Source organism: Sphaerodactylus townsendi, linkage group LG10 (genome assembly GCF_021028975.2).
Source record: "Sphaerodactylus townsendi isolate TG3544 linkage group LG10, MPM_Stown_v2.3, whole genome shotgun sequence".
Classification (NCBI taxonomy): Eukaryota; Metazoa; Chordata; class Lepidosauria; order Squamata; family Sphaerodactylidae; genus Sphaerodactylus; species Sphaerodactylus townsendi.
The window spans coordinates 41979818-42005159 of record NC_059434.1 but is presented as its reverse complement, the minus strand read 5'-3'; the positions used below and the strand labels follow the sequence as shown (position 1 = coordinate 42005159).

The 25342-nt window shown below is 46.4% G+C and overlaps 1 protein-coding gene across 4 annotated transcripts in view; it reads right to left on the bottom strand.

Moving 5' to 3' along the window:
- The window catches only part of FSTL5 (follistatin like 5), a 438212-nt gene that overhangs the window by 160529 nt on the left and 252341 nt on the right, over positions 1-25342 (bottom strand). For 2 of the 4 annotated variants that reach the window (XM_048509210.1, XM_048509212.1), the window contains exon 5: positions 10624-10823. In XM_048509210.1, the coding sequence (XP_048365167.1) occupies positions 10624-10823 (200 nt within the window). The remainder of the gene's footprint in view (positions 1-10623; positions 10824-25342) is intronic. The other 2 variants (XM_048509211.1, XM_048509213.1) reach the window with 1 other exon arrangement.

The window sequence follows — 25342 nt, the reverse complement described above, 5'->3', positions numbered from 1 at the left end:
GGGAGACGTCAAAGGCGCACTCACCAGCCAGGCTCCCTAAGCTACTTTCAAGCAGCCAGCAAGCACCACCCTCCCCGAGACACCCGAGGAACCTCTAAAGTGCAGCTTTCGCTGTATCATCACCCACCAACTCTAGCTGACCTCCATCACCATCCTTTGCCTGCTCTGCTGCCTCCCGCCCGATGAAGATGCATCGCCACCCCTGGCTTGAAGCTTTCACCAGACCAATGGCATCTGGGAGCAGTTTGCCGTCAGCTGCCAACGCGATCTCATCTTTTCTGCCTGGGCCAGTACCTAGGAGGTCGGGGAGCCTGCTGAGTTCTTTCTGCCTGCTCCCCTCGCTCTGCAAAGCACCCGGAGACTTCCTAAGCGGAGTCTGGGCTGAGCTCCCTTCATGAATGCCTCATCCATCCAGGGGATATTCTATGAGCTACCACTGGGGACCCGCTGCCTCAAACCTCTCCGGCTGGCTCTTTCCCTTTTGTCACTCAAGACGGCTAAGCTAACTACGAGTCCAACATCAAGTTTTATCACCGGGCAGCAGAGTTCTAACGTGGGGAACCGACCTGGCCCATTCGATCGCCGCATTTCGGCTAGTTGGAACTGCACACAGCTGGAGGGGACGATTCCCCCCTGTTCGAAAACATCCTGCTCCCCCTCAGGGGCTGGTTCTGGGTCACCTGCGGGAGAGGACGCCAACTACATCCCCGCCTGACTCCCTGCCGGAACTCTTTGCTGCCTTCAGTCGCCTCACCATTGTCCTACCCTAGGCTCCACTCCCTGAGCCCGTTGACGCTGGGCCCGCCTCTGCTCTCGACTTCTCCCATAATGGGTCGGAGCTATCGCTGGGTCGCCTCTCTCCGGAAGCGGAGTTCATCTCCCTCAAGAACTTCCTAGTGGGAGTCCCCCCGGACTCGCTTCCACCACAATGTTAAGACTATTGGCTTGCTGTGGCCTGCAATTGCCCTTCGCTAAGTCCATCAACTTCTACTCTCCACCGCTCTGGGATGCCCTGGCCTCCGAAAGGGCAGCAGGAACTTTTCGTCAGCTGCTTACCCTAGACAATGCGTGCGCTATTGGATTATTATTTGTTGTTGTTACATCAACAAGGTTGTGAGGAGATGTACATAATATGTGTTGTTTTAATCTTTCTGATAATTCCCCTAGTTGATCCACATGAAAGTGCGTGAGCTGCAAGTAAGTTGTTATCTAATCTGAAGTTATGATGTTTTGCCTCATTGGTGGTTTCCAGCCCTCTGGAGTTGGCAATGTCGGGAGGATGATGGTTGAGTGCTATTGTACGCAGCTCTTTGCATTGGTTTAATTGTGTTGCCTTGTTGGCTTCGGATCTTGTTTCGGGTTTCCAATGTGTGTCCTAATAATATTGCCTGTAACGTGCGTAAGAAACCCTCAGATTTCCCTTTACCCTCGCGCAACCAGAGTTCTACAATGTTGCACAAGCAGCTTGGCCAGTTTTTGACCAAACGGGCGGAGGAGAGACAAGGCGTCCCTTTAAATCATATGGCCTCTTACGCTGCCCCCCGCTTTCTAAAATGTGTGCGAGGGAGATGTAGTAGTGCACTGCCGCACTCCAGCAGTGCTCGTAGTAGGAACGTTGGGACGCCAACGGACTCTGCAAGCGCCTTGCCGGGTCGACATTGCACCCCCACTCCTCATCCCCCCATGAGTCACGAATTAGGTCGAACTGTCTGGCTCACCACCGGGCGCAGGGACAATGGTCTTGCCCTGTGGTGAGGATTATTAGGCTCTAGATCAGCTGTGACGCTTCTTCTCCTCAAGACGTGAGCCAGGATGTAGATCATGCATCACATGGGTGATGATCTCTCCTGACTCTCCCACAGCTCTCCCGGAACTCCCCCCTAGTCCCTCCTCCCTCCCTACTGCCCCGATACGCCCGAGGGGTCACAATAAGGTGTTAGGAACCGGGGTAGACGGGAGACTGCTCAAGTAGGAACATCGGGACCTCTCTCCGGTGCTCCAGCCGCTAAGCTGGCGATCTCCACTCAGATGTTATTCTCCAGCTGCCTCGCCTCAAGCTTCTTCACGGCGCTGACGGCATGCGGCTCAATTTCACAACGCCCTCGCGTCAGCATGGCCAACACTGTTTCACAGTTGCTGTGCATGGTTAATGATTCCCTCCAACAGGTGGGTTGGAGGAACACTTCACTGGGGGACAGCGCTCAGGCTGCCCAGTGTACAGATCAGATCCCATGCTGCGCCTCACACTTCTTTGCATCCTTTGTCAATAAAACAGTTTGGCTATGGCCAAAATTTTACCCCACAGATAAGAGTGTTGTGTTGTTATTTTGGTTGGGGACTCTAGCAGTACCAGTCCCACCCTCGGGTGGCAAATGTTAATTGTTTTAGAAATAACAAAAAAATGGTGCCTGAAAAAGAAATCTCAGGCTTCTTATTTGCCAGAAGCTAACTATAGCTAACTATAACTGGTTATTTTGAAGGGGGAGGGGGTGGATGACCTGAAATAAATGAGTCCCAGGTTAAATAATACACATTTCATATAGAGAGTCCTTGACTGAATCTATAATTGTTTGTTTTTATGCAGGTGAAACTATGTGGCATTGCTAACTTTTTTTAGAGCACCAATATTTACACAGTAGAGTGGAATGAAAAACTTTCCCCTGTAGGGCAAGCAGCAGCTTTAAGGGGAAAATGTTTATTATTATGCCCCTGGTTTACAAGAATACTGTACGCATTGTCAGGGGACTTGGCTTTTCAAAAATATTGATTCAGGCTTCAGGCCTACAAAATCATAGACACTTTTCTCTCTCCAGGGTCATGTTGACCACAGTTTCAGGCAGCGAGATAAGAGATGGGAGTCTGGTACTGAACTCATGAGGCTTTGAAATTTCAACATCAGGATCCAGGAGAGAATTTTGCCTACACATTTCATCTCATTAGCACAAGGACCATGTGTTAGGAAAACTGGTTTGCTTAATTGGGCCTGTGTAAAGCTTCAGAGTGTGTGGTCTCATGCTAGCTGCAAGTGGTGTCAAACCTATGGCACTCCAGATGTTCATGGACTACAATTCCCATCAGCCCCTGCCAATATGGCAAATTGGCCATGCTGGCAGGGGCTGATGGGAATTGTAGTCCATGAACATCTGGAGTGCCATAGGTTCGCCACCACAGCTAGCACAACAAACCTGATTGGTTAAGATCCCTGCTATCAGCACACCTTATTGATTAAGATCACCTGCTTAGCAATATGAATGGTCACCTAGAATCATGCAGAAAGTTTGACATAAAGGGAGATCTTATATTCTAGTCTTATATTCTAGAGATCTTATATTCTAAGCCATTTGCTTAGATTTTATCTGCCTTTGGGTCACCTCTAAACTGGGATGGGGCCTTGCTGGCCATCTGACTTGGAGACCCATCCACAACTGACTAAGAGATCCATCCATAAGGCGAGGTAGCCAACTGCGGCACTGTTCTCATGTCACCCACCCACTCCCAAAAGTGCTCCCTGGAAGTACAGGGCAGCTTTACAAGCATGACAGCCTCCTCGCTGGCAAGAAGCCCCCATTAGGCTTCATAGACATACACTAACCAAAGGAGTAGCATAAGTATTAACCTTTCCTATAGACTCTAATGCAGGGGTCAGGAACCTTTTCCCCTCAAAGAGCCATTTGGCTCACCCTCCCCCGCTCACCCCCCACCCACTCGCACGCCCCCCCTCCGCTCCCCTGCACACTTGCTCACTCGCGCCCCCTCCCCCCGGGCCTGCATGGCAGGCAAAGATGGGCCTGGCGGCTTGGCCTGGCCGGCCGCCGGAAGAGCGCCCGCCTCGCAACCAGCGGGGAGGGCAGGAGGCTGGGCCCGCGGCACGGCCTAGCCGGCCGCGGGCAAGGGATGCGCCCACCCTGCTGCTTGCAGGGCGGGCGAAGACGGGTCCGGCGGCTCGGCCTGGCCGGCTGCCGGGAAAGCGCCCACCTCGTGAGCCGCGGGTTCCCGACCCCTGCTCTAATGTCAAGTTCATATTATTCTGATCAGAAGCAGGGTTATGAGGCAGACTATGCACTTGATAGCAGGGATATTCACAGCAGTTGGAGGTTGGGTCTGATCTCCAGAGCAGAATTGAGGTCAAGGGTGCTATCTGGGTTTAACTGGGTTCAAATGGTGGAACAGAAACATATTGGGCATGAGAACTAGTTGAACAAACAATGTTTTAAATATCTGAGAAGCAAGAGTCCCCACCTATTTCAGGGCTTTATTCAGATAGGGCTTGATTTAATTCCAATCCCATGAAAAAGAGTCTAGTCCTAGGTCAGAGTCTCACCCAAGAGGTGTCCTGACAGTGACTGGGAGTCTCTGACAGTCTAGGAGAAGATACTGAAAATGTTTCTATTTATTTTTATCCAAACTAGTAGATGGTTCATTGGGTTGCATGGTAACACTACATGAAAAATAAACAGTGGCATTTTCCAGTGTCTTATTTAGCAATATTATCTTAATATAAAGTTTAAACAATAATATAAGTGTTCATAATGAAGAAGGATGAAAGGATGGCAAAGGACACTGCCTTTCCTTTTCACAGCTATAATCAACTTTACCTCCAGCATTCAGCAAATATTGCTTACTCTTAATTTACAGTGCTACTCTGCTAAACTGATTCCTCTTGCACAAAAGCTGTCATTCATATAAAATAATATGTTGGATTTCTAGTGTACACACATGAACTAGACTGAAATGAAAAGCTTATGTTTGCTTTAGAAACAAAGATTAATTTATATTCCATGTACAAATAGACTTCATTACGATTAAGTATCTACAGGACCTTTTGTTTCTAATGTTAAGAGAATATTTGTACAGGTGATATTTGCTTCAATCAAAGATATAAAAACTCTGATCAAACTCCCATAAGGCAATAACTCTAGAAGTCTTTTAGAAAATGCAATAATTTTGGGATAGGCTGAGCAATTTCCTTCTCCTCCCCCCCCCCTCCAATTTTCCAGAATTTTTTAAAAAATAGCATAAACAGAACTTTTGGTTGGAAAGTAAAGCATCATATCCTACTATCATTTTGCCTTGACAGTGGGGCTGGTGGGGGTGGAAAGAGAATTAAATTTAATTGGAAGTCAAGATAAGGACCCCACTGTACCAGGTGCATTGCGAGATGTTGATATGGAAAGATGGGGAGCAATATATCTAGCTGCAGTCTCATCTTAACTTTTGGCCAGGTAAATTTAGCACAAGTTTTTCAGAGACTGTTTTATTGAATACATTTGCATTCTGTATTTCTACCCATATGCGTCTCATATGATTTCCACCCGAATGATTTACAATAAATAATAAGACAACAATATACGTTAACCATCCTCTTCATTGAAGGTTATTCCAAGTATACCTACCAACATTCCTCTGACATCCTTCTCTGAAAAATGAATTCAAAGATGGCACGAAGCCCCATTGGTGACTAGGATCTTGGGCAGTCAATAGGGAGATGCAGCTGAGTGGCTTATAGCTGCATCTCCTTGGGGCAGGTTTTGCTTGTACCTGGAATGATTCCAAGTAATAGCAAGGGCTTGAAAAACAACAACCAATTCTAGATGTTCTGGTCTATTATCATAAGGACACAAGGGCTTCAATCATGCCTTCCTATTTAACCATTCATGATACTGTGAGTTATACACCTCTGTTTCAATATGGACATGAACATGGCATGAAGAGATTTTTTTCATAGAGCACTAGATTAGCAATTATGACCTGTATTTGCCATGTATCTCAGTGATTCTGGTTTTTTTTACTGCTGATGCTGCTATGCTATGAGGTGGCTTCAACTTTTTTCAGGTCTCCTGCCTTCCCATCATAGTACTGGGACCAGCCTTTCTTCTATGCAGGCAAGTAAACTTGTATACAGCCAAACAAAAGGCAGATAGATTGGACTGAGCCCAATCCAATCACACTAATAGGAAATTAATAGGTATCCCATGTAGGCATGAGCACTAATAGAAATTATCGGTAATATTTCCTGCTTGGGTTTTTTAACCCATAAATTTTCAGTAAAGTTGAATAAAGCCAATAATAATTGGCTGAAGGGCTTAAAAAGCATTGGCAGGGGACAGATCTCCATGCCCCGCTGAGCTGGCTGTCTCTCACTGTTGCTAATGCTTTTCAAGCCCTGTAGGGCTTGGAAAGAATTGGCAAGGGACAGATCCTCCATGACACACTGAGTTTGTTCAGGGCGCCATGGAGGATCTTGCTGTCTCTCATCCCCACTGATACTTTCCAAGGCCCATCTGCTCAGTATGCCATGGAGGATTTGGCTGTCCCTTCCCCCACCAGAGCTTTACAAGCCTCACAATGCTTGGAAAACATCAGCCAGGACAGAACGTACATGGGATGTTGAGTTTGCTATGCATGCCATGGAGGATTTGGCTGTCCCTACCCCTGCCAGTGCTTTCCAAGTCCTGGAGAGCTTGGAACACATTGGCAGGGGATAGTTTTTAGTTTTTCAAATACACGGGAGGGGGGGAGGTTGTCAGTAAAAGAAAAACCTAAAAATAGCTGGTATGGCTTTTGGGGGGATTTTCCCATGATTTGGGTTTACCAAATCACCACGCCTAATCTCATACAATCACCAGAAAAAAAGTCTGCCATGCACTAGTGACTGCACTCAGTTCATTTAACAAAGATCCACAATGATTGATCAGTGCACCTGAATCTATTAGCAGAACCTCTAGATATTTGTATTTCTATTATATAGCCCCAAGATCCAGGTTCATATTTACAATAGAAGAAAAACCAAACAGTCTTAACTGATGCAGCAACGTCCCTGCATACGCTGTTTGTGTTCCTTAAAAAAGCAAATAGAACTAGCAGAACCTACTTAAAACGATTTTTTCTCTTCACTTTGTGCATGGGTCAGATTACTTGTGCATGGGTCAATGTCTGGATTTGAGCGTTTCTCTTAGCTGAATGTAAGTTAGTTGCACCATAAGCACAGGGTGGCAGGTTTGCATGCTAAATGGAAAGTGGGACATAAACCCATGTTAAATGATCAAAGTGAGACATCTACTATGGGAACAATGTAATATTTATTGCAAAAGAATGACTAGACTCAATCAGGGCACCACTATTTATTCAATATTACTATCGATGGAAACTGAAGTGGTTTTTATTCAATCATTCAGCCCACAATCCAGACAATTGTCCATACTGTCAGAGAACTCAGCAACCTATATCTAGTGCACAGAAGCACTTCAAATAAACCCCAGAAAGCCAACAGTGTTAAAATGAGACAAAATATTTGTTCATTGTTTCATCATTGTTTCATCTTTGCATAGTGGCATAAAAATTGTATACTACAGCTCAGTTAATCTATCAAGTGTTATATGACATAAATAGAGCTGAAAGTTAGTTTGGGGCAGAGAAAACTGGAGAGACAGATGTAGAATGAGCTGTTTTGTTCTCTGTGTGTGAAAGTTTTCTTTTTGTGACAAGGGTGGTCTGCTCTCAACTTCCAATGTAGCAGTGTAACACTAAAACACACTGGATATTGATATTTCTCTGGGGAAATACGCTGAAAAAAATAAGCTAGGAGGCTTATAGTTCAGTTTGTTTTCACAGAGAGGTAGAAGATTTATTCTGAAGGGAATCAGAAAGGAAAATCCTACTCAAACAGTGTATGAAGGGACAGATCTGAGGACAGATTTTCCTTAGTAAGTGTGTGCTATATATCTGCTGGAATATTTTTTAACCTGAGGATAAAAAGAGATCTCTCATAAGAGAGGGAAAAGAGATCTGGAAAATAGTGTATGAAAAGTCTGTCAAATGTGACTTATATAGACTATAAGAAAGTCATCTGTTGGGAATAACAGAATTAATAATTAATTTGTAACCTCTTTCAAAAGCCTGAACAGTTGATTAGCACTTGAAACAGTGTCAAGCTATATTAATAATATCTTAATTGGAAATACTGTCTGTTTATAAACTTGCCTATTTTGTTTATGTTAGTTACTTTGCCAAATCAAATAGTTATTGTAAATAAATTTCAGACCAGTTCATCTTGGGGTTTTTTATTTGTTAAAAAGCCTCTCATGCCTGATTTATTTTTCTGACCAGGAAAGATGAATTAAGAAAATTTCAGGGGCAACAAACCAGAGGGCCAGCTACTGCAGGAACAAACCACAGGGGACAAACACCTCGGGTGGGTTACCAGAGGAGGTCAATGCGTGAGGGAGGAAAATTGCCCCTCACACCTCTCCTCCTTCCCCCCTTTGCTGGCCCCGCCCCGCCAGAATGCTCCTTCAGCTGGCAGAGCAGGCGGCTGAAAGAGGTATCAGGCTCCGCCGCCAGGCAGTGCCCCTCAGCCCTGCCAAGCCTGGTTCCACCAGGCTGCCCAAGACTGCCACTGTGCCACCTAAGGTAAGTGGGGCAAGGGGATGGGGACACAGCCCAAACCCACAGGGGCCTGGCAGAGGCCTTCCCTTCAAGGAACCAGTGAGCCAGGCAGAGGAGAGCAGGTGGCAGGGGAAGCAGCTGTGACTAATCCATCCCCAAGAACTTTTGGATCCACCTTGACAGATTGGCAGTCCCAGACAGCCACAATCCTCCAAGGCACCAAGCAAGTGAGAGTGGGCATTTGGGAATGGAGCCTTGGGGCAGGAGGTGTCTGCCAACCAGAGTGGAGCAAAGAGGAACCAAGCCGCCAGATGGCACTCACTCCCTGCAACTTTGGGCAAAGGAATTCTGCAGTCTTGCCACTCCAGATTATTTTCTCTGGCCACCTGGGGCTCTCTGGTCTGGAGCCAGGGGACAGCTTCTAGGGGAGCCAGGAAGGCAAGAGAAGAGTACTGGTAACCCTTCGCTTTCTTTTTCATGCCTCCTCGTTTTACTCTCTCGCACCTTTTCTTCCTCCACCCCTTTGAAACCCTCTCCAATCCCTAACCAACCCTTGATACCTTCTCCAACCCCTAGCCACCCCTTCCCATCTTTCCCACCTCTTGCAAACCCTTTCCACCTTCTCCTATCCCTACCCACCCTTTCCCACCCTCCACCATGCTTTCCCACCCTGAGCTATGATTTGATGGTGATTTTGGGGTGACTCATGAGGATCCACGAGGATCTATGTTTTCCAAGCAGGTTTTTGCACCACTGGAGCACCATGGAGAGTAGGATGCGTGATTGTTATGTTCAGACATGTGGTTAGGGGCTTGGGCTATGTTTGGGCTATAATCCATCCCCAAGTGATGGTGATTTGGGGGTGACTTAGTGAAAAAATAAAGAGGATCCATGAGGATCTGTGTGTTTTAACCATGTTTGTGCCACTATGGTGCCACAGAGCATGGGATGCAAAAATATTGTGTTCAGACATGTGTCTAGGGGTATGAGCTATGATGTGCAGGGTTAGGGATTAGTGGAAAAACCATGAGGATCCACAGGGATCCATGTTTTTCAAGCAGGTTTTTTGCCACAACCACAGCTATGGGATGTCAACATGGATTGTTGTGTGTTCAGGTATTCTCATAAGAAGCTTCAACAAACTGTATTGGCCAGTTGTGATGTGCTGGTGATTTTGGGATTACTTAGTGCAAAAATCATGAGGATACGTGTTTTTCAAGCAGGTTTTTGCTCCACTACAGCGCCGCAGAGCATGGAATGAATCATTGTTTTGGTGCTGCCTGTAGACTAAGACATGTTCTATATTTTCATGTGGTTTCATTTCATTCCAATGCAAAAATCATATGAATTCTTGAGGATCTGTTTAAAAATCCCTTCTGGGATCTGGCACTTTCTTCAGATTTTGGTGAAGGTTGGGTACGTTGTATAATGTGATGGTGACTTTTTGAGATGACCTGGTGCAAAAAAACTTTGGCTCATTCCGCACACACAGAATAATGCACTTTCAAGCTGCTTTCAGGGCTCTTTGAAGCTGTGCGGAATGGCAAAAACAGTTGTGAAAGCAGCTTGAAAGTGCATTATTTTGCGTGTGCGGAATGAGCCTTTGTTTGATCAGGGTGGGGGGAAGGGCAAAAAACTCAGATTTTGCCCCAGCCTCCATTTTCCCTAGCTACACCTTTGGTATAAACAGTCAAAAGTCCATGAAATGAAAGACGTCTGAGACTTTTATACATGCAGAAACAAATCTCGACCACACCAGTTGATAGCAACACAATCTTCCTACCTTTCCTGAGCTTGTTCACCACATTTTAGGTAAAAGAAATTTATTGTTCCAATTAAGTCCTAAATTTACAGAAATCTAATTTGCTAATTTATTACAATACAGTTATTGCACACAAAAATCTCTCCTGGAAGCCTTTTGTTGTTGAATGTTTCTAGAAACTCCTTATGTTCAGGGTTTACTGCCCAGAAAATGTACTCTCATAAATTGGGAAACAGCTGCTACTTCCAGTACTTAGCCATGTTGATGAACACCCAACTTTTCCAGGCTTTGTGGTGGCAGGGACATTGCTTTTCTTGTTCTGCATTTCCTTCTATTGTGCTGTAACTGTTATTAAAAATAAATGAGGCTGGTGAAATCCTATCACATTGTCACAGTTTGCTAAGATTGAACCAACTTAGTCAAATACACATTTGCAAAGGCACATTTTGTAATGAAAATGAAAGCAAGGGGCTTACCTGTGTTAGTTCATTACTGTCCACAAGGCCATTGTTGTCTGAATCATAATAGTTAAATATCTGATCCACCAGTAATTTCTTCAGAGCCAGCTTATCTTCAACATTTCTTTCTCTTGATTGCAAAAGGTATCTTCTATTTTGTAGATCCAGTAGAAAAATTTTCATCTTGTTGTAGTCAATGGACTTACAATTGTCCCCTGCCAAGTTAACACCATATTTAAGATTAGTTGAATTAGCATGAGGAGAAAACATTTTCTACAGATGACAGCGTCAGAGTCCCTTTAAATAGATACATTACCAATGACATCTTTTCTTTAAGCATGTCTGAATATGCCCAGATCAATCAAAAACTCAATTAGATGCAGAAGAGAAAATAGCTGCTTTGACCAATTTTGAATTTTTTTCCTGGGATTTCTAGAACAGCCCTGTGAAGATTATAATGCACTCATACAAGAGGACCATCTGCCTAGTCAGCAACTGAACACATGCCCAGATTAGCAGTGGCTTTCTAGAAGAGTTCTGGAACTGTTCTAGAACATAAATGGTAATATCATATAGAAATGCTAATCAGAAGCTTGACAATAATTTCATACTGAATATCTTCAAACTAAACACTTTCAAATTCTGTTTGGAAGAAAACTAAAAGTTCCATTGAGTTCAAATACTAACTTGAAAATGTCAATACGATTATCTAAGTAATGGTTAAGCATGCAAGCTTTGTTCACAGAATTCAATCACTTCCTAATGATGACATTTCTCATGCGTCTGACAATCATTTCAGTTCTCAAGTATGAAGAATGGGTCAATTACTAGAGCTTAGACTCACTAAACGGAGGTAGAAATGGGAGCTAAAAAGCTGTCATTATCAGCATGTCAAATTTCTTTCACATAAATTATGATATATGGTAGAAAAAAATCATAATTAAAAGCCATCAGCTACTTCCATTGTCTATCTAAAAGTAACAATTAAGTACTATCATATGCTAAAATATATGGCAAATGAGTTCAGATATAGCAGACATCACTCTTTAAACTGCTTACAATGATTATGAATTAAGCTGGAAGTAACTTCACTGAGTAGACATGCAACAGAAATGTGGGCTGGCCTCCACTAGGTAGACACACACCTGAAACTCAGATCTGCTCCTGGAAGGAATGCAAAATGATATGGGGATGGCACATACATGGCAAAGTTATCATGCCACTAAATGGTTCGTGGTATCATAGTTTCATTTCTAGAGTATTCAGCCCAGTTCTTGCACTATCAATTTTAAAGCATGTAACACCAATCAAGGTTGGCCCCATCCCTCCATATTGAGCCACTTTTTTTGTGTTCCTGGGAGCAGACCAACTCTTGTCCAGTTGGCAAATCAAAAAGATTGATGGATTGGATTTTCCAAATCATTCCAGAAACCAAGGGATATGTGTTACCCTAGTATTCTCACTTTTTACATTCAACCCTGTCCTTAATTTTAAAGTAATTTCTCATTGATGGTAGTCATCAATATGTCTGGACATTAGGACCTTCTCTTTGCTTGATTCCCCAGTGGAAAAATGAATGTAGATACTAACCAGTTTGGGAAAAACTGGAACCTTTTGAGCACGATTTCAGTGTCCCCGCTGCAGCTTCTGCCCCACAAACAATCCTTGTTCTCAGAAATGCAGCAGCAATGAAGGATTCCCCACTGAGCTGGATTGAACACGCGATCCGCTCAGGGGATATCCTGATTGGCTGTTCCGTTGTGTTGGGGCAGGATTTTTTTTTATTTTTAACTTGCGGATCCATGTTTGAACGAGCATGCGCAGAACAACTCTACACAGAGAAGAAGAAATGGGCGATTAAAGTGAAGCCCTGTTTCCACGCACCTCCATGTAGTCGGATCCACGTGGATATGACCTCTAGCACTGCTTTGTATTGCCTTCTACTCAGTCAATACCGGCCCCATGTTACTTCATATCCACGTGGATCTCCGGTCCGCAAAATAGAAAAAAGGTTGTGCGTGCATCGCGCACAGCCCACTGCGTTCTTATTGGATGGGAGGCTCCACGTCACTATCAGCAGCAGGAAAAATGAATCTGGATTCACCCCCACAACTTCCCCACTGCTCCAGATTGCCCACACAGTTTTTTGAAAAGGTCTACTTTCTTGCAGGTTCTAAAATAACAGTGCTGGGGGCGGGGGGGGATGCCAGAAATGGGATGAAAGCGTGTTCGGCGCTGATGCAGTGGGGAGTTCTACTGGAAACCTGGATATTTTGTGTGATGAGCATGCATCTAATCCTCAGTGGAGAATCTACCTTTAACTACTACCTGCTCTAGCGGTTATTTGTCTTTGAGCCACAATGCTACAGGGAATTTTCAAGCATATCATCAACTCTATGTCCATGTCTAGTCAACAATATGACAACTCACTCTTTCATAGGATTTTACCCACATTTGGCCAGTAAAATGAACGAGTGAAACCACACTATTCCTAACCTTTTCTTCTCAAGGAGAATGTGTGGTCCCTAGGTGGTAAAATCTACCATGTGTAAGGTAACAACAATGAAAATGCTTAGCATCAAAACTTAAATGCCTTTCTGTTGTTGCAGAGCTTTAAAATAATCATTTTGCTTTCTCTAAAGAACCAAGAAACTAGAGAAAAAATAAAATACAAACATGAATGTCCCATAGTACCTTTTTATCAAGACCAGCCAAAACAACAAGACACAGTTGCTAGGTTGTATTATTTCATCTTAATAGTATTAAGGGCCTTTTGTTTTGGGATTTTACTATGGACTAACATGGCTACCTACATCTTTGGACAAAAAAATTGGATTTGACCCAATGAGTAGGGTTGTTAAATGCCTCTGACAAGAAAAAAAATCAATGTACAGAGATCCAATAATGACAAACCCATCCCCTTTCCCCCAAATCTATCTAGGTTTTAGAAGAACACCAGTATAATTCAGATTCCCTTTTGCTGCACTGCTTTGAAAAAGATTGAATTCTCCACTCCCTAAAAGTAGAAAGCAAACTTCTGAAGGCTAAAAGGGTGGAAGAAGTCTCATGCCTTTAAGGGTGTGTGACTGCCAGACACCCAATATTTACAACTGTTTTCCATTAGGGTGACAGAATTGCAGTCTTTTCAGAATCATTTTCAAGGAAGTTTTCAAGAAAAATGCTTTCTTTCTGAATATTTCATTGCCACACCTAAGCAAACAGTACCTTCAAAGAAAGAGCTTTCATGGCTGCATGTCAGGTTTGTTTTTTTTTAAAGCAGTAGACTTGAGTCATGGATATTCCATTTATTAGTTTGACACTTAGGCTCATGATAGTTATTTGTCTAATTCAGGTCTCATAGAAAAAATAATGGAAAAATCTCAGATCTAGCATGCAATTAACATCTTAGCTTTAGTGTCTTATAGTGCCATCTTAAACAGTGTTATACTTTTCTAAATCCATTGAAATCTATAAGTTTAGAGTAGAATATTTGTGCTTAGAATTATACTATTAAAGGAAAGATCCACTGGCCAGAAAATGAAAAATGACTTCCTCCCCATTCAACTGTAGAATTTCTTGATCCTGTCTTTCTGGCAAATTAGCATCTAAATTCTGCCAACTGGGCTACAATATCTAGATTAAAGAGGAAGGAGAATCAAGTTCCCAAACTGCTTATTCTTCTGGTTTATTTTTTGCAAAGAAAACATATTAATTTCATATGCTAACTGCTGCTTTAAAGCTTCTACAACATATGTGTTCTTTCCTCTCACACTTATCAATAGTCCAGTTACTTTCCCCCGTCTTGTTTTAAAAACCCCAGGGCTCTACTCCAACCCCCAATGAGGAAGCAGACTACTCCAGTGAGCAATAGACATGAAAAGAGCATATAAACTAAGGGGCTTGAGAAGCACAATTTACCTATTCTCTCCCCCCACCCTTTATCTTCTTATTAGCTCCAAAGTCTATGCTGCCTGGTGTTTTGGGTTTTTTACATAATCATATTCTTCTTCATTCCAGGGGATTACCCTGTACAGGTAGAAACCTTTGCCTCCTCTATAATGAGCCTAGTTTAGTTGTTTTTGTGACTGGCACGAGTCACCCACTTTATTATAACATACAGAGAATATTTCAAATTGCTGCAAGAAAAAAGAAACCTCTGGGTTTTAATAGGATTGCCAACCTCCAGGTGAGACCTGGAAATCTTCTGGGATTATAACTTGTAGTCGAGTGGAAACCCAGCGGTCAAGCGTGAAAGGAAACGAAGACGAGACGCGGGAGATAACATCTGGGTGGAGATCAGCCAGCAGCTGGAGAACCCCGAGGAGGGTCCGGGGTGGTTCTGAAGCGAATCCCCGATCTCTGCCGGGTTCCTGGCTAACTCTTTATTGTTATCCCATTGGGCGTAGGGAGGGAGGGACCGGGGAGTCTCGGGAGAAGCTGGAGAGTCGGGAGATCATCATGTGATGCATGATCTCATCTGGCTACGTCTGCATGGAGAGAGGAGTCGTGACACGCGTCTGAGGCTCCAATCCTCACCTGGAGGGGCAAGATCATTTGTCCCTGCAGCCCGGTGATTGAGTCAGGCAGTTCATGACCCGTGACTCATGGGGGGGATGAGAGTGGGGAGTGCGATCGCGACCGGCAAGGTCACAGAGTCCCCCGCCATTCCAGCGTTTTACCACGGCACTGCTGGGGATTGCGGCAGTGCACTACTACTAGCATCTCCCTTTTACATTTTGTAGTAAAGAGGGCAAATAAGGGGGGCGACAGCTAAGGGGCGATTTAAAGGGGCGGCTTTTGTCTCCCTCCAGCCGTTTGATCGAGTTGACCAAGCCAAGCTTGTGTAACATTAGGAGAACTTGGTTTAGCGGGGTAAGGGAAATTCAGGGGGCTTCTTACACACGTTCCAGGCAATATTAGACACTGCATTGAGCGTAAACAAGATCCGATAATAAGGCAAGTACCACAATTGAAACCAATGCAGAGCTGTACAATAGCTTACTCAACCATCCTCCTGGCAGTCAGCTCCAGAGGGCTGACCACTAATGGGAGCAAAAAAACATCATACTTTCAGATTAGATACAACTTCTTGCAGCTCACGACCTTTCATGTGAATTAACTGGGAATTATCCAGAAAGATTAAAACAACACATATTATGTACATTCTCACAACGCTTGGTGATGCTAGGCAACAACAAGTAATGTCCAATAGCGTGCATCGACAGCGATTGTCTAGGGTAAGCTTGAGCGAAAGTTCCCTGCTGCTCGGAGGCCAGGGCAATCTTAGAGCGGTGGAGGTAGAAGGATTGATGGACTTCGCATAAGGAGCACAGGCCAGCCGGGCCAATAGTCTTAGTATCAGGAAGCTGGTCCGGGGACTCCCACTAGGGAAGTCGGCGAGGGAGACCTAACTCCACGCCTGGAGAGAGAGAAGCGACACGGCCGTACTCCGGCTAACAGGAGGGGTCGAAGGCAGAGCCCGGAGCTGGGCGGCGGCGGTAGCGTCCGGCTCCCGAGAGTGGAGAGCCTGGGTAGTAGGACAAATGGTGAGGCGCACTGGAGGCAGCAAAGGAGGGATTCCGGCACTTGGGGAAGTCGGGCGGGGAATGGCAGTTAACGCGTCCTCTCCCGCGGGTCAGGTCCAGAACCAGCCTGGGGAGCAGGATGTTTCGAGCGGAACACGGGGAATAGTCGCATCCATGTGTGTGCAGGTTCCAACTGGCTTCAGCCGACTCTAGATGGGCCCGGTTACGGTTCCCGGCTTCCCAGCTACCGGTGATGCGAGGCGCCCAGGTGTTAGATTCGTGGTTAAGCTGTGACAGTCTTGAGCGTGACAAAGGGGAGAGAGCGCCAGCCGGGAGGGTTTGAAGCACTTGACGGTCCCCAGTCATGTAGCTCATAGAGTATATATCTGGATGGATGAGAGGCATTCATGAAGGGGAGGGCTCAGCCCAGACTCCCGCCAGGAAGTCTCTCTCGGGTGCTTTGCAGGCGGGGGGAGCAGGCAGGAGCTTAGCAGGCCCTCGACTCCCTAGGTACTGGGCCCAGGCAGAAAGATGGCGTTGGCAGCCGGCAGCAAACTGCTCCTGTGATGTTGGCCGGTCTGGTGAAAGCCCGCCAGGGGTGGCTGATCGCCATGCGGCAGGAGGCAGCAAGAGCAGGCAAAGGACGGGTGGTCGCTGAGCTGCCAAGTTGGTGATGATCGAAGCTTAGAGCGCGAGGCATGGTTCTCGGCAGTGTCTCCGAGGGTGGTCTTGCTGAGCAGTACAGCTTAGGGCTCTAGGAGCACAGCTGGCTGAGTCAGCCTCTTTGGACGTCTCCCCCCCTGGTGGCCATTGCCCGGGTCTTTGGGCATCAAGCTGACGGCAGCGTTCCTGCTGGAGATCGCTAAGGCGGGATCCTCCTAGAGAGATGCTGCCTCCATCTCCGGATGGGGCTGGTTTCCTCACAGAAGCGCGCTATTCCATGGGTTGGCCCTGTCATGGCAGCAATGTCGGGAGGTCCACGGGGAACCTGTAGGAAGAAGGGACTGAAACATACCCCTTCCTTTCGCCAATGGGTCACCTCCGAGGGGGGGGCTGGTCCATCAGGCTCAGTTCTAGAGCCGGGATGGTGCTGGAGATTGGGACTCGAAAGGATTAGTGTTTAGGATTTAATATATGGGAAGGAAGAAGGCTTGTTTTGCACGGCCTGTGAAGGTTGCTTTAATGCAACCCTCCTGGGGGCATACACTCCCTCTTTTTCTTTAGTTGTTCTGACAGGGGAGGGGCAAGGAGGTAGAAGAAGCTGACCCTGGTGGGAATTGGCTTCCAGCAGAGCGTCATCAGGGTGCTGGTCAAAGGCTGAGGGTCCGGAGCCCTCGAGGGGAGGGAAACAGGCCCGTGGTCCTGGGGGGGATTGTGGGTATGCATGCTTAATCCAGCAACAATAAAGGGGGCTTCTGGAAGCACCTTTTGGGGGATGGAGGTGCATCCAGGGGAATGAAGCAATCCAAACAATTAGAGGCAAATTTCCTACACACACAAAGGAAAAAAGGAAGGGGGGGGGAAAGGTTTCCTTTGCAAAGGGAGGGTTGCACTTACCGTGACCTTGGTGGCTAAATGGCAGAGCTGGGATGGTGCTAAGTTTTGTGGATCGGATTATCCCGGGGGGTTGCAGCCCGCCCGAGACCGCTTCCTTAAGTAAGGCGGCCGAAGGCGTGTAAACACCACACCACCCAAATCATGAGTGTGGATCTGTAGGTTTGCAGCAACTCCTTAAGCTGGGGCCTGTCCTGACAGTGCTGGGCGGTATCAGGATCGGCCTAGATTTTAATCCAGGGGAGGGCCAGTCAGCTAATTGGCCCTCCCGCCTTTACTGGTCGAAAACAGAAGGAGGAAGCAGAAGAGGTGGTAGTGTTCCCGATTTAACTTATGGCGCCACGCCAATGTGGCGAGTGTAGGCTCAGATGGACTAAGGAAAAGGTTCCCTGGAGAGGAGGTTTGAAGAAAAGTTTCAGTTGAAGGTTTAAACTAAGATGGAGGCGTTTGAAGCAGGTCCCATCGGGTATCCTTGGGTAGCACTTGCACGGAAGCTGTGTCCCGTTTACTTAACGCTGGATGCTGTAATGGGCAGAAGTGGCCCTTCCTGCTGCATTGGCACACATAATCAGAATGGAGAAAAACTTTAATTGAAGCACACAAGAGCACTTAGCTTAGAAGCTAATGGAAGAAATCCCCTATGAGGGGAAAACTTTAGAGGGTCTCTTTGAAAGGGGCAAGAGACATACAGAGACATGCATAATGTAGGCATACAGAGCACATATAAAAGTAAACAGTAGCGGGGAGGATTGCAACTCTGATTTGAGATTTTGCTCTGTCTGGCCAGAGGTGCTGGACGACTTTGCTGCCACTGGGAGCCTTGGAGCTTAGAGGGCTTTGCACAGGCTCCAGAGTAGCTATGTGAGATCCTGGTTTGAACCTTACAGCTGGAGAGGGGCCAAGGGGCTTCTTCTTCACGAGAAAGGACTTTTGGCTTAAAGGCCATTTATTCGCAGAGCATCTTCCCCTTTCCATGGCCTCTCATTGTCCTGTAAAGGATTGGCTATGGGAGCCATTCTCTGAGGAGGGCTCCAAACGGCAGTCCTCTTCCATCAGCATTCCCTTTTCTGCTGCAATTCAGTGACTGTAATGGACTCTGCAGGTGAGATTTTTGAAATGCGTAGTGCCCAGTCTGGGGCACTGGCCCGGGAGGGAGGCATGGGTAGTAACTTTGGAAGTAGAAGGGGCTAGTGCAGAGGCAGGAGGTATAGACGAGAGGGGGAGCGAGCAACGAGATTTAAGATTATTGAACTTAGACAGATTGAGACTCCAGAGTGAGAGCATAGAGAGGCAGAAGGGTGTTCCGGTGAACTTGGCAAGGTTTCTGCAGGGATGTTTGTCCCATACTCTGGATGTGGATGGCTCCCTGGTGCATTGGGGTCGATGACCCCTGGGATGATGAAATAACCCTGTTCAGCTGACGGGAAGCTTTTGGCAAGAACCAGCCTAATGGTCTCCGGTGGGGATGGGATCACTATACTGAGCTGGAGCAGCCGAAGATCTCATGGGGGAAGCTCAGGGAAGGGGGGGGGTTTGAGAGTGTCGGAGTCTTGGTTTCCGGGCTGGGAGAGACGTCTGTAGCGCGGAGCCTCCCTTAGCGAAGCATTAGGAGGCGCCTGGCCCTAGATCTCTTCCTGGGGGTCTCACGCCCTCCTGAGGAGAGACCCTCCCTCCCGCCAGGAGGTTGCTTAGAAGCCCTCCGCTGGCAGCCTACAATTCCTCGGAGAAATGTCCTGGCTTGCCGCACTGAGTGTGAAACACTCCCTTTCGTCTCTCAGGGCTGCCTCATGGCAGCGGAGAGGGCGGGCGGTCAGGAAGGCTGGCTTGATGGGCTTAAAGCATCTCATATCCTGGCAAGCTTTGAGCATGTCGTGGCCAGCTCTGGGTTCCTCTTCCAGGGCCTGCAGGGACGCTTGCGGCACTCAGCTGGAGGCGCTCCTTGGCAAAGGCGCTTAAGGAGTTCGCCTCTGGAGCCTCCCTCGCTGTCAACCTGCCTCTTGAGGGCCCCCCTGGAGCCTGTTCACAAACTCAGCATAGGGCTCTTTGGGGTTTCACGGATGGAGGAGAAACTCTAATAATTGGCTGGCGGCATTGGGGACTTTGATAAATGCCTTATAGAAGCGCACCTGTGAGGCTACCGTAAGGAGTGGCCCTGTAGGCAGGAACTTTAATCTGATCGCTGGGATTGGCAAAAAGCATCGAACCATAAAGCTGAGCGGCGGTGTAGGGCGCCAGCCAGAGGTGGCATGCTCTGTTGAAGCACTGCTGGCGGAACTCACTTTCCCCAGACCACAAGTGCCGGTGCAGGGCTCCTAGAGCATCGCTAAAGGTGGTCTTCTCCAGTCATCTGGAACCATTAGGTGGTTCCCTTGCGATGGCCTCCAGCATGCCTCCTCAGGCGTAGGGCTAGTGACTCCCTACCGCCCCGCATTGCTTTAAGGAGTCGTAAGGATGTTATAGCTTAGGGCGGTACTCGACAACCCGCCCGGATGACGCCATCCCTCCTCCTGCATTCTGTGAAGTGGACCGAAGGGCACAATGCAAGAATATCGGCGTATCGCCCTCCTCCGGCCAGGGTTTTCAGCTCTTCTGCAGATCGCGGGCTACTACGCTCTGGCGAGAGTTTGAAACCAGCGCCATTACGCTAATGGCGCTGACGGGAGGTGCAGTGGCTTCGAAAATGAAGAAGCGGAGTAGGGGAGAGGGGCGGCCGCAGCCTTGCTTGAAGAGAGTTTGGAATTGGGTGAAGGAGCTTAGGGCAGAAGGGAGGACAGGCGCCCAATTTAGTGGATATGAGAAAATTCCTCGGGGTTTGAAATTGAAGGTGAAAGATCGAAAGGAGGGCGCCCACCGCAAGGGAGCCACATGGGTCTCTGCAGGCTGATGGCGACAAAACATTGGTTCCACGCCAGTAATACGATCGAGCGCCAGGCCTTGAGAATCTGTGCTGAAGAGTCGCTCGATGTTTCCCAGTCCTCCAGATTCCAATGTCCCCCCTCTGGGCACCATGGACACTGAGCTTCACCTCTCAACCAATTTGCGCAGCTCCCTTCTCTTTAATACGGGACCCCAGTCGCATTTCGCTAACGCTTGCTCGGCTGAACCGGTGTTTGTCATAAGCCCTGCTTTTGCAAGCTCCCATAATTTCACCGGTGTCCGGCTGGACGAGAGTGTCCTAGACAGCGTGTCCTCTGACGTCGCCGATCCAGGAGGACAGGACGATACCGAACGGGTGGTCCCCTGGATGCGCTCATCCAGCTGGACTTCGGTATCGCTGCCCTTCCCCAGGCGACCGGTGAGCAGGGGGGTGAGGTTCGAGGATTCCCGGTTTCGGCACCAGCTTGTGGGTCGCACCGCACGCTGTCAAGCGTAAGAACCGAAGACGAAGGCAGCTGGAGATAACATCTGGTGAGATCGCCAGCAGCGGGAGACCGGAGGTCCGTGTTCCTAGCGACCTCCGCCTGCCGGTTCCTGGCACCTTATTGTTATCCCATTGGGGCGCAGTAGGGAGGGAGGGACCGGGGAGTTCCGAGAGCTGGGAGGTCGTGGGAGATCACTGCGTGATGCAAGCGATCTCATCTGGCTTCACTGCATGGAGAGGAGTCTGCGACGCTGCCTGAGCTTCCACCTCACCTGGGGGCAAGATCATTGTCCCTGCGCCCGGTGATTGAGTCAGGCAGTTCATGACCCGTGACTCATGGGGGGATGAGGAGTGGGGGTGCGATGCGACCGGCAAGGCCGCAGGTCCGTTGGCGTCCCGACGTTCTACTATGGCACTGCTGGGTCGGCAGTGCACTACTACAATAACTGATCTCCAGACTTCAGAGATCAGTTCCCTAGATGAAAATGGCTGCTTGGAGGGTGAGCTCTATTGCATTGTATTCTATTGAGGTTCCTTCCTTTCCCAGACTGCTTCTTCCACAGTTTCCATCACCAAATATCCAAAAATTTCCCAACCTGGAGTTGGTAACCCTAGACCCTGAGTGTTGTACTTAAATGTTTTTACTAATTCTAACATAGAAAGCCAGCATAGTGAATTGGTTAAGGTGTTGGATTAGGTTCAAATCCCCACTCTCACCATAGAAGCATGCTAGGTGTTCATGGGCTGGTCGCACACTCTTAGCCCTGACCCTGGCTAGTATTTGGATAAGAGACCTCCACAGAATACCAGGGTCATGAGGCTGAGAGAGGCAAACCACTTCTGAAGGACTCTTGCCATGCCAGGTGTGACTTGACAGCAAAAAAATTAAAAAGCTAATGTACTTCAACACTGTTGAAATGGACAACAGAAGTGAAAAGTACTCTAATCAGAAGAACCACTTGTTTTGTGGCAAATATGCAAGGCAATTCTCAGTCAGTATTCTGCAGAGTCTGCTGTTTCGTGATAAATAATGAGGATTGCATTCAGATTGGAAATGAATTTATTACTACCGTCAGGTTGTATTTGTGCTGATGTTGTTTACTCATGTTTTATGATTTCTCATATTCTAGCATTTTATTAGCTGCTTTAAGCCTGAGGAGAATAGTGAGATACACATATTTTAAGAAATAAAATTAATTAAACAACAAAAAACACACATAGATTTTTAAAACCTTGTTTCTACAGATGAAAATATGTTTGTTTAAGTCTTCAGTGTTTGAAAATTAGGTCACGAAAAAATAAAAATTAAATAAAATGAAAATCAGGAATTATATAGCTGGCAGCCATGAGGATGCATTCACAAAACTCATCAACATTCTAACATTCCTATTTTTTGTTGGAAGCCAACCGCAGCAAATCTCAGAACAAAACTATAGGTTAATAACGGAAAACCTGGCAGTCCCAAGGTCTCCAGTCTTTCAGCACATAGGCCCCTTCCGCTAATGCAGAATAATCCACTTTCAATCCACTTTCAATGCACTTTGCAGCTGGATTTTACTGTGCGGAATAGCAAAATCCACTTGCAAGCAATTGTGAGAGTGGATTAAAAGTGCATTATTCTGCATGTGTGGAAGGGGCCATAGTGATAGACAATCTGTTATTAATGGAGAAATGTTGTTACTGAGTCCTACCAGAAAGCTAAAAATAATTATTTTAAATTGAAACTAGAAAAAAAATTAAATGAGCTCACAAAACAAAACCCGAAGAAGGTGGTTGTCATGGTTGGTTTGTTTTTTAAATATACAAGGTCAAATTTCAGGTTTGTGCTTTGTGGAGAGACCTTTTGCTTCCCCATTCTTCCCTGACACAAAAAACATGCTTGCACAAAGCTGAGTGAACTATTAGATCACACTATTTGATGCTGACAGAAAAGATACTAGAAATATTTTAACTTATGAACCACTGCTTAAAGTGTTTTCTTCCCCAAACCAAAACAGCAGTAAGGTAAATATAAAACATTATCTTTGAAAAGTCCACTTATTAATAAATTTGCTAGACTAAAAAGCAACATCTAAGTATACAACTTCAGTGGAACTGTTTGCAGCATTCCAACATGATAATAGCAGCAATTTCTTTCAACATGTAGACCCATCACCTTGCTTTTGAATTATATTTTCAGTCATGTTAGTAAAGAAGCCATCCAGAACACTTTCCATCTCAGTCAAAAATCCATACCAATAAGTCAATAGTTAACCAACCTGCCTGAAAGACTATCATTATGCTCATAATGCACAATAATGGTGATAGTTTAGTACAAAGGGTGAGAAGGGGAAAAAATGACTACATCATTTGCAATTTACACACATCCGGTTTAATTTTCCATTTTCAATAGTCACACAGCTTTCATAATAATGAAACAGACCCAGGAAAGACTTCAGTTCTGATACTGACTGTGGTGATGCTGCCTCTGTAATAGCACATACTTTCTCTTCTACAGACTGTGAGCATGCTGCATCAGTCTTCAGGGGCCTGAACAGTACATTTCTTCTTGAGGCTCATGCCTTCTAATGGAAGTCTGGGCAAAAGAGTGTCCAGGTTTTGCAAGTGCTCTGCCTCAGTTTCTCCTGTGATTAGGATGCCATCAAAATATACAGATACATGTGGCATGCCCTATAACAGGAGGTTCACTGTCCTTTGAAAAATTCCAGGAGCCACTGATACCTCAAAAGGCAGTTGATTATTATTGGACAGCCCTTTTGTAATATTTACTGCAAAATCAGGTTTTAAACTACCCTTAGGAGAATTTTTTGTGAACATTCTTTCACCCTACCCCCCCCCCCCAAAAAAAAAAATAGTTTAACATAGTATGCCAAGTTCTTCTCTAAACAGTTCTGGGTGTTTCTTAAGAATCATTTCTATGATGTAGGAGTGGACATAGTTGATGTTCATCCAGTCCAGTTTTAACAATGTTGTCCAGTCTTGGTCTGTCAAACACAGACTCTTCCTGATCTGCATTTTTCACTTCCACGCGAGTGATGCGCCCACCCTGCTCCTTGCAGGGCGGGTTGAAGAGGGGCCCCGCGGCTCGGCCTGGCCGGCCGCCGGGCAAGTGATGCGCCCACCCTGCTCCTTGCAGGGCGGGTGAAGCGGGGCCCCGCGGCTCGGCTCATGGAGCCACAGAACAGCGGCGGAAGAGCCGCATGCAGCTCGCGAGCCGCGGGTTCCCGACCCTGGTCTGAGGGAATATATTGAATGGGGAGATAGGTAGGGTGGTGAAAAATAAGCTGACTGATAGATTTAAAAAGTGTTGAAGTGGAATGCAGGTTTTATAGGTAATAGTGTAAGGCAGTCGAGGAGGTATAGAGGCAGCTGAGGGATTTAAAACAAAGAGGAATTAAAGAGGAATGGATAAGGAAAGATGTGCTATGGGAAGGCAAGAGAATAAATAGGGAAATAGGTATTTGAGGAAGGGAAATGTGTAAAGGGAGTATGTGGAGACAAGAAGAGTGGAAAGCTTTGCAGAAGGGAAAATAGGGAATGCAGTAGCAGAAAGACTATTAAGTGATAGGAAGGAAACAGTGATTAGATTTCCTTTAGCTATAATGCAGCAACTGCTGAAAAAAAATCTTATTTATCTACATATTGTCCTGCCCTTCCTCCAGGAAGCTCAGAGTGGTATACAGGGTTCTTCATTAATTGCTGTTATATCGTACTAACTGTCACTTCTTGCTGTTGTCTCAGATGAGGGACCCTTTACACTTGTGCATAAGGTCTGCCCTCTCAGGTTCCTCCCTGGGCAGTTGCATTACATCAGCACATTTAAATCATTCATCAAATGCTCAGCCCTGCGGCCACTCCTAAACCAATGTGCCTTCCCAAAATGAGAGGTCTTTTCCCTGCCTCATCTCCCTGCTCCCACTGGTCTTCTGCCAGTTCTTCAGTCAGTTCTTCCCTGGGCATTCTGGAGACAGAAAGTGACTGCTAACTGGCTTCCTATCTGCACTCAGTTTCTCCTCCTTTGGTGGTTTTTTCCCCTTTGGTGACTGATTGGCTTTGCTGGAGTTTCAGGTCTCTTCCAGTCTTGTATGATGCTGCTGGGCTCACCACAGTCTTTGATTTGCAGTCCCTTGTCCCAGGTTTTTTATAGCTTCTGGAACCACTCCATGTCCCCTGCAGACATTGGCCTCCTTGGCCTACCTCTCCGCCATTGGTCCTCCCCTCTCTTCTTATTACCATTGCACTTTAAATCCTGTGGCTAGCCAGTCAAACCTTGCTCTTCCTGTGGCAACAACACATA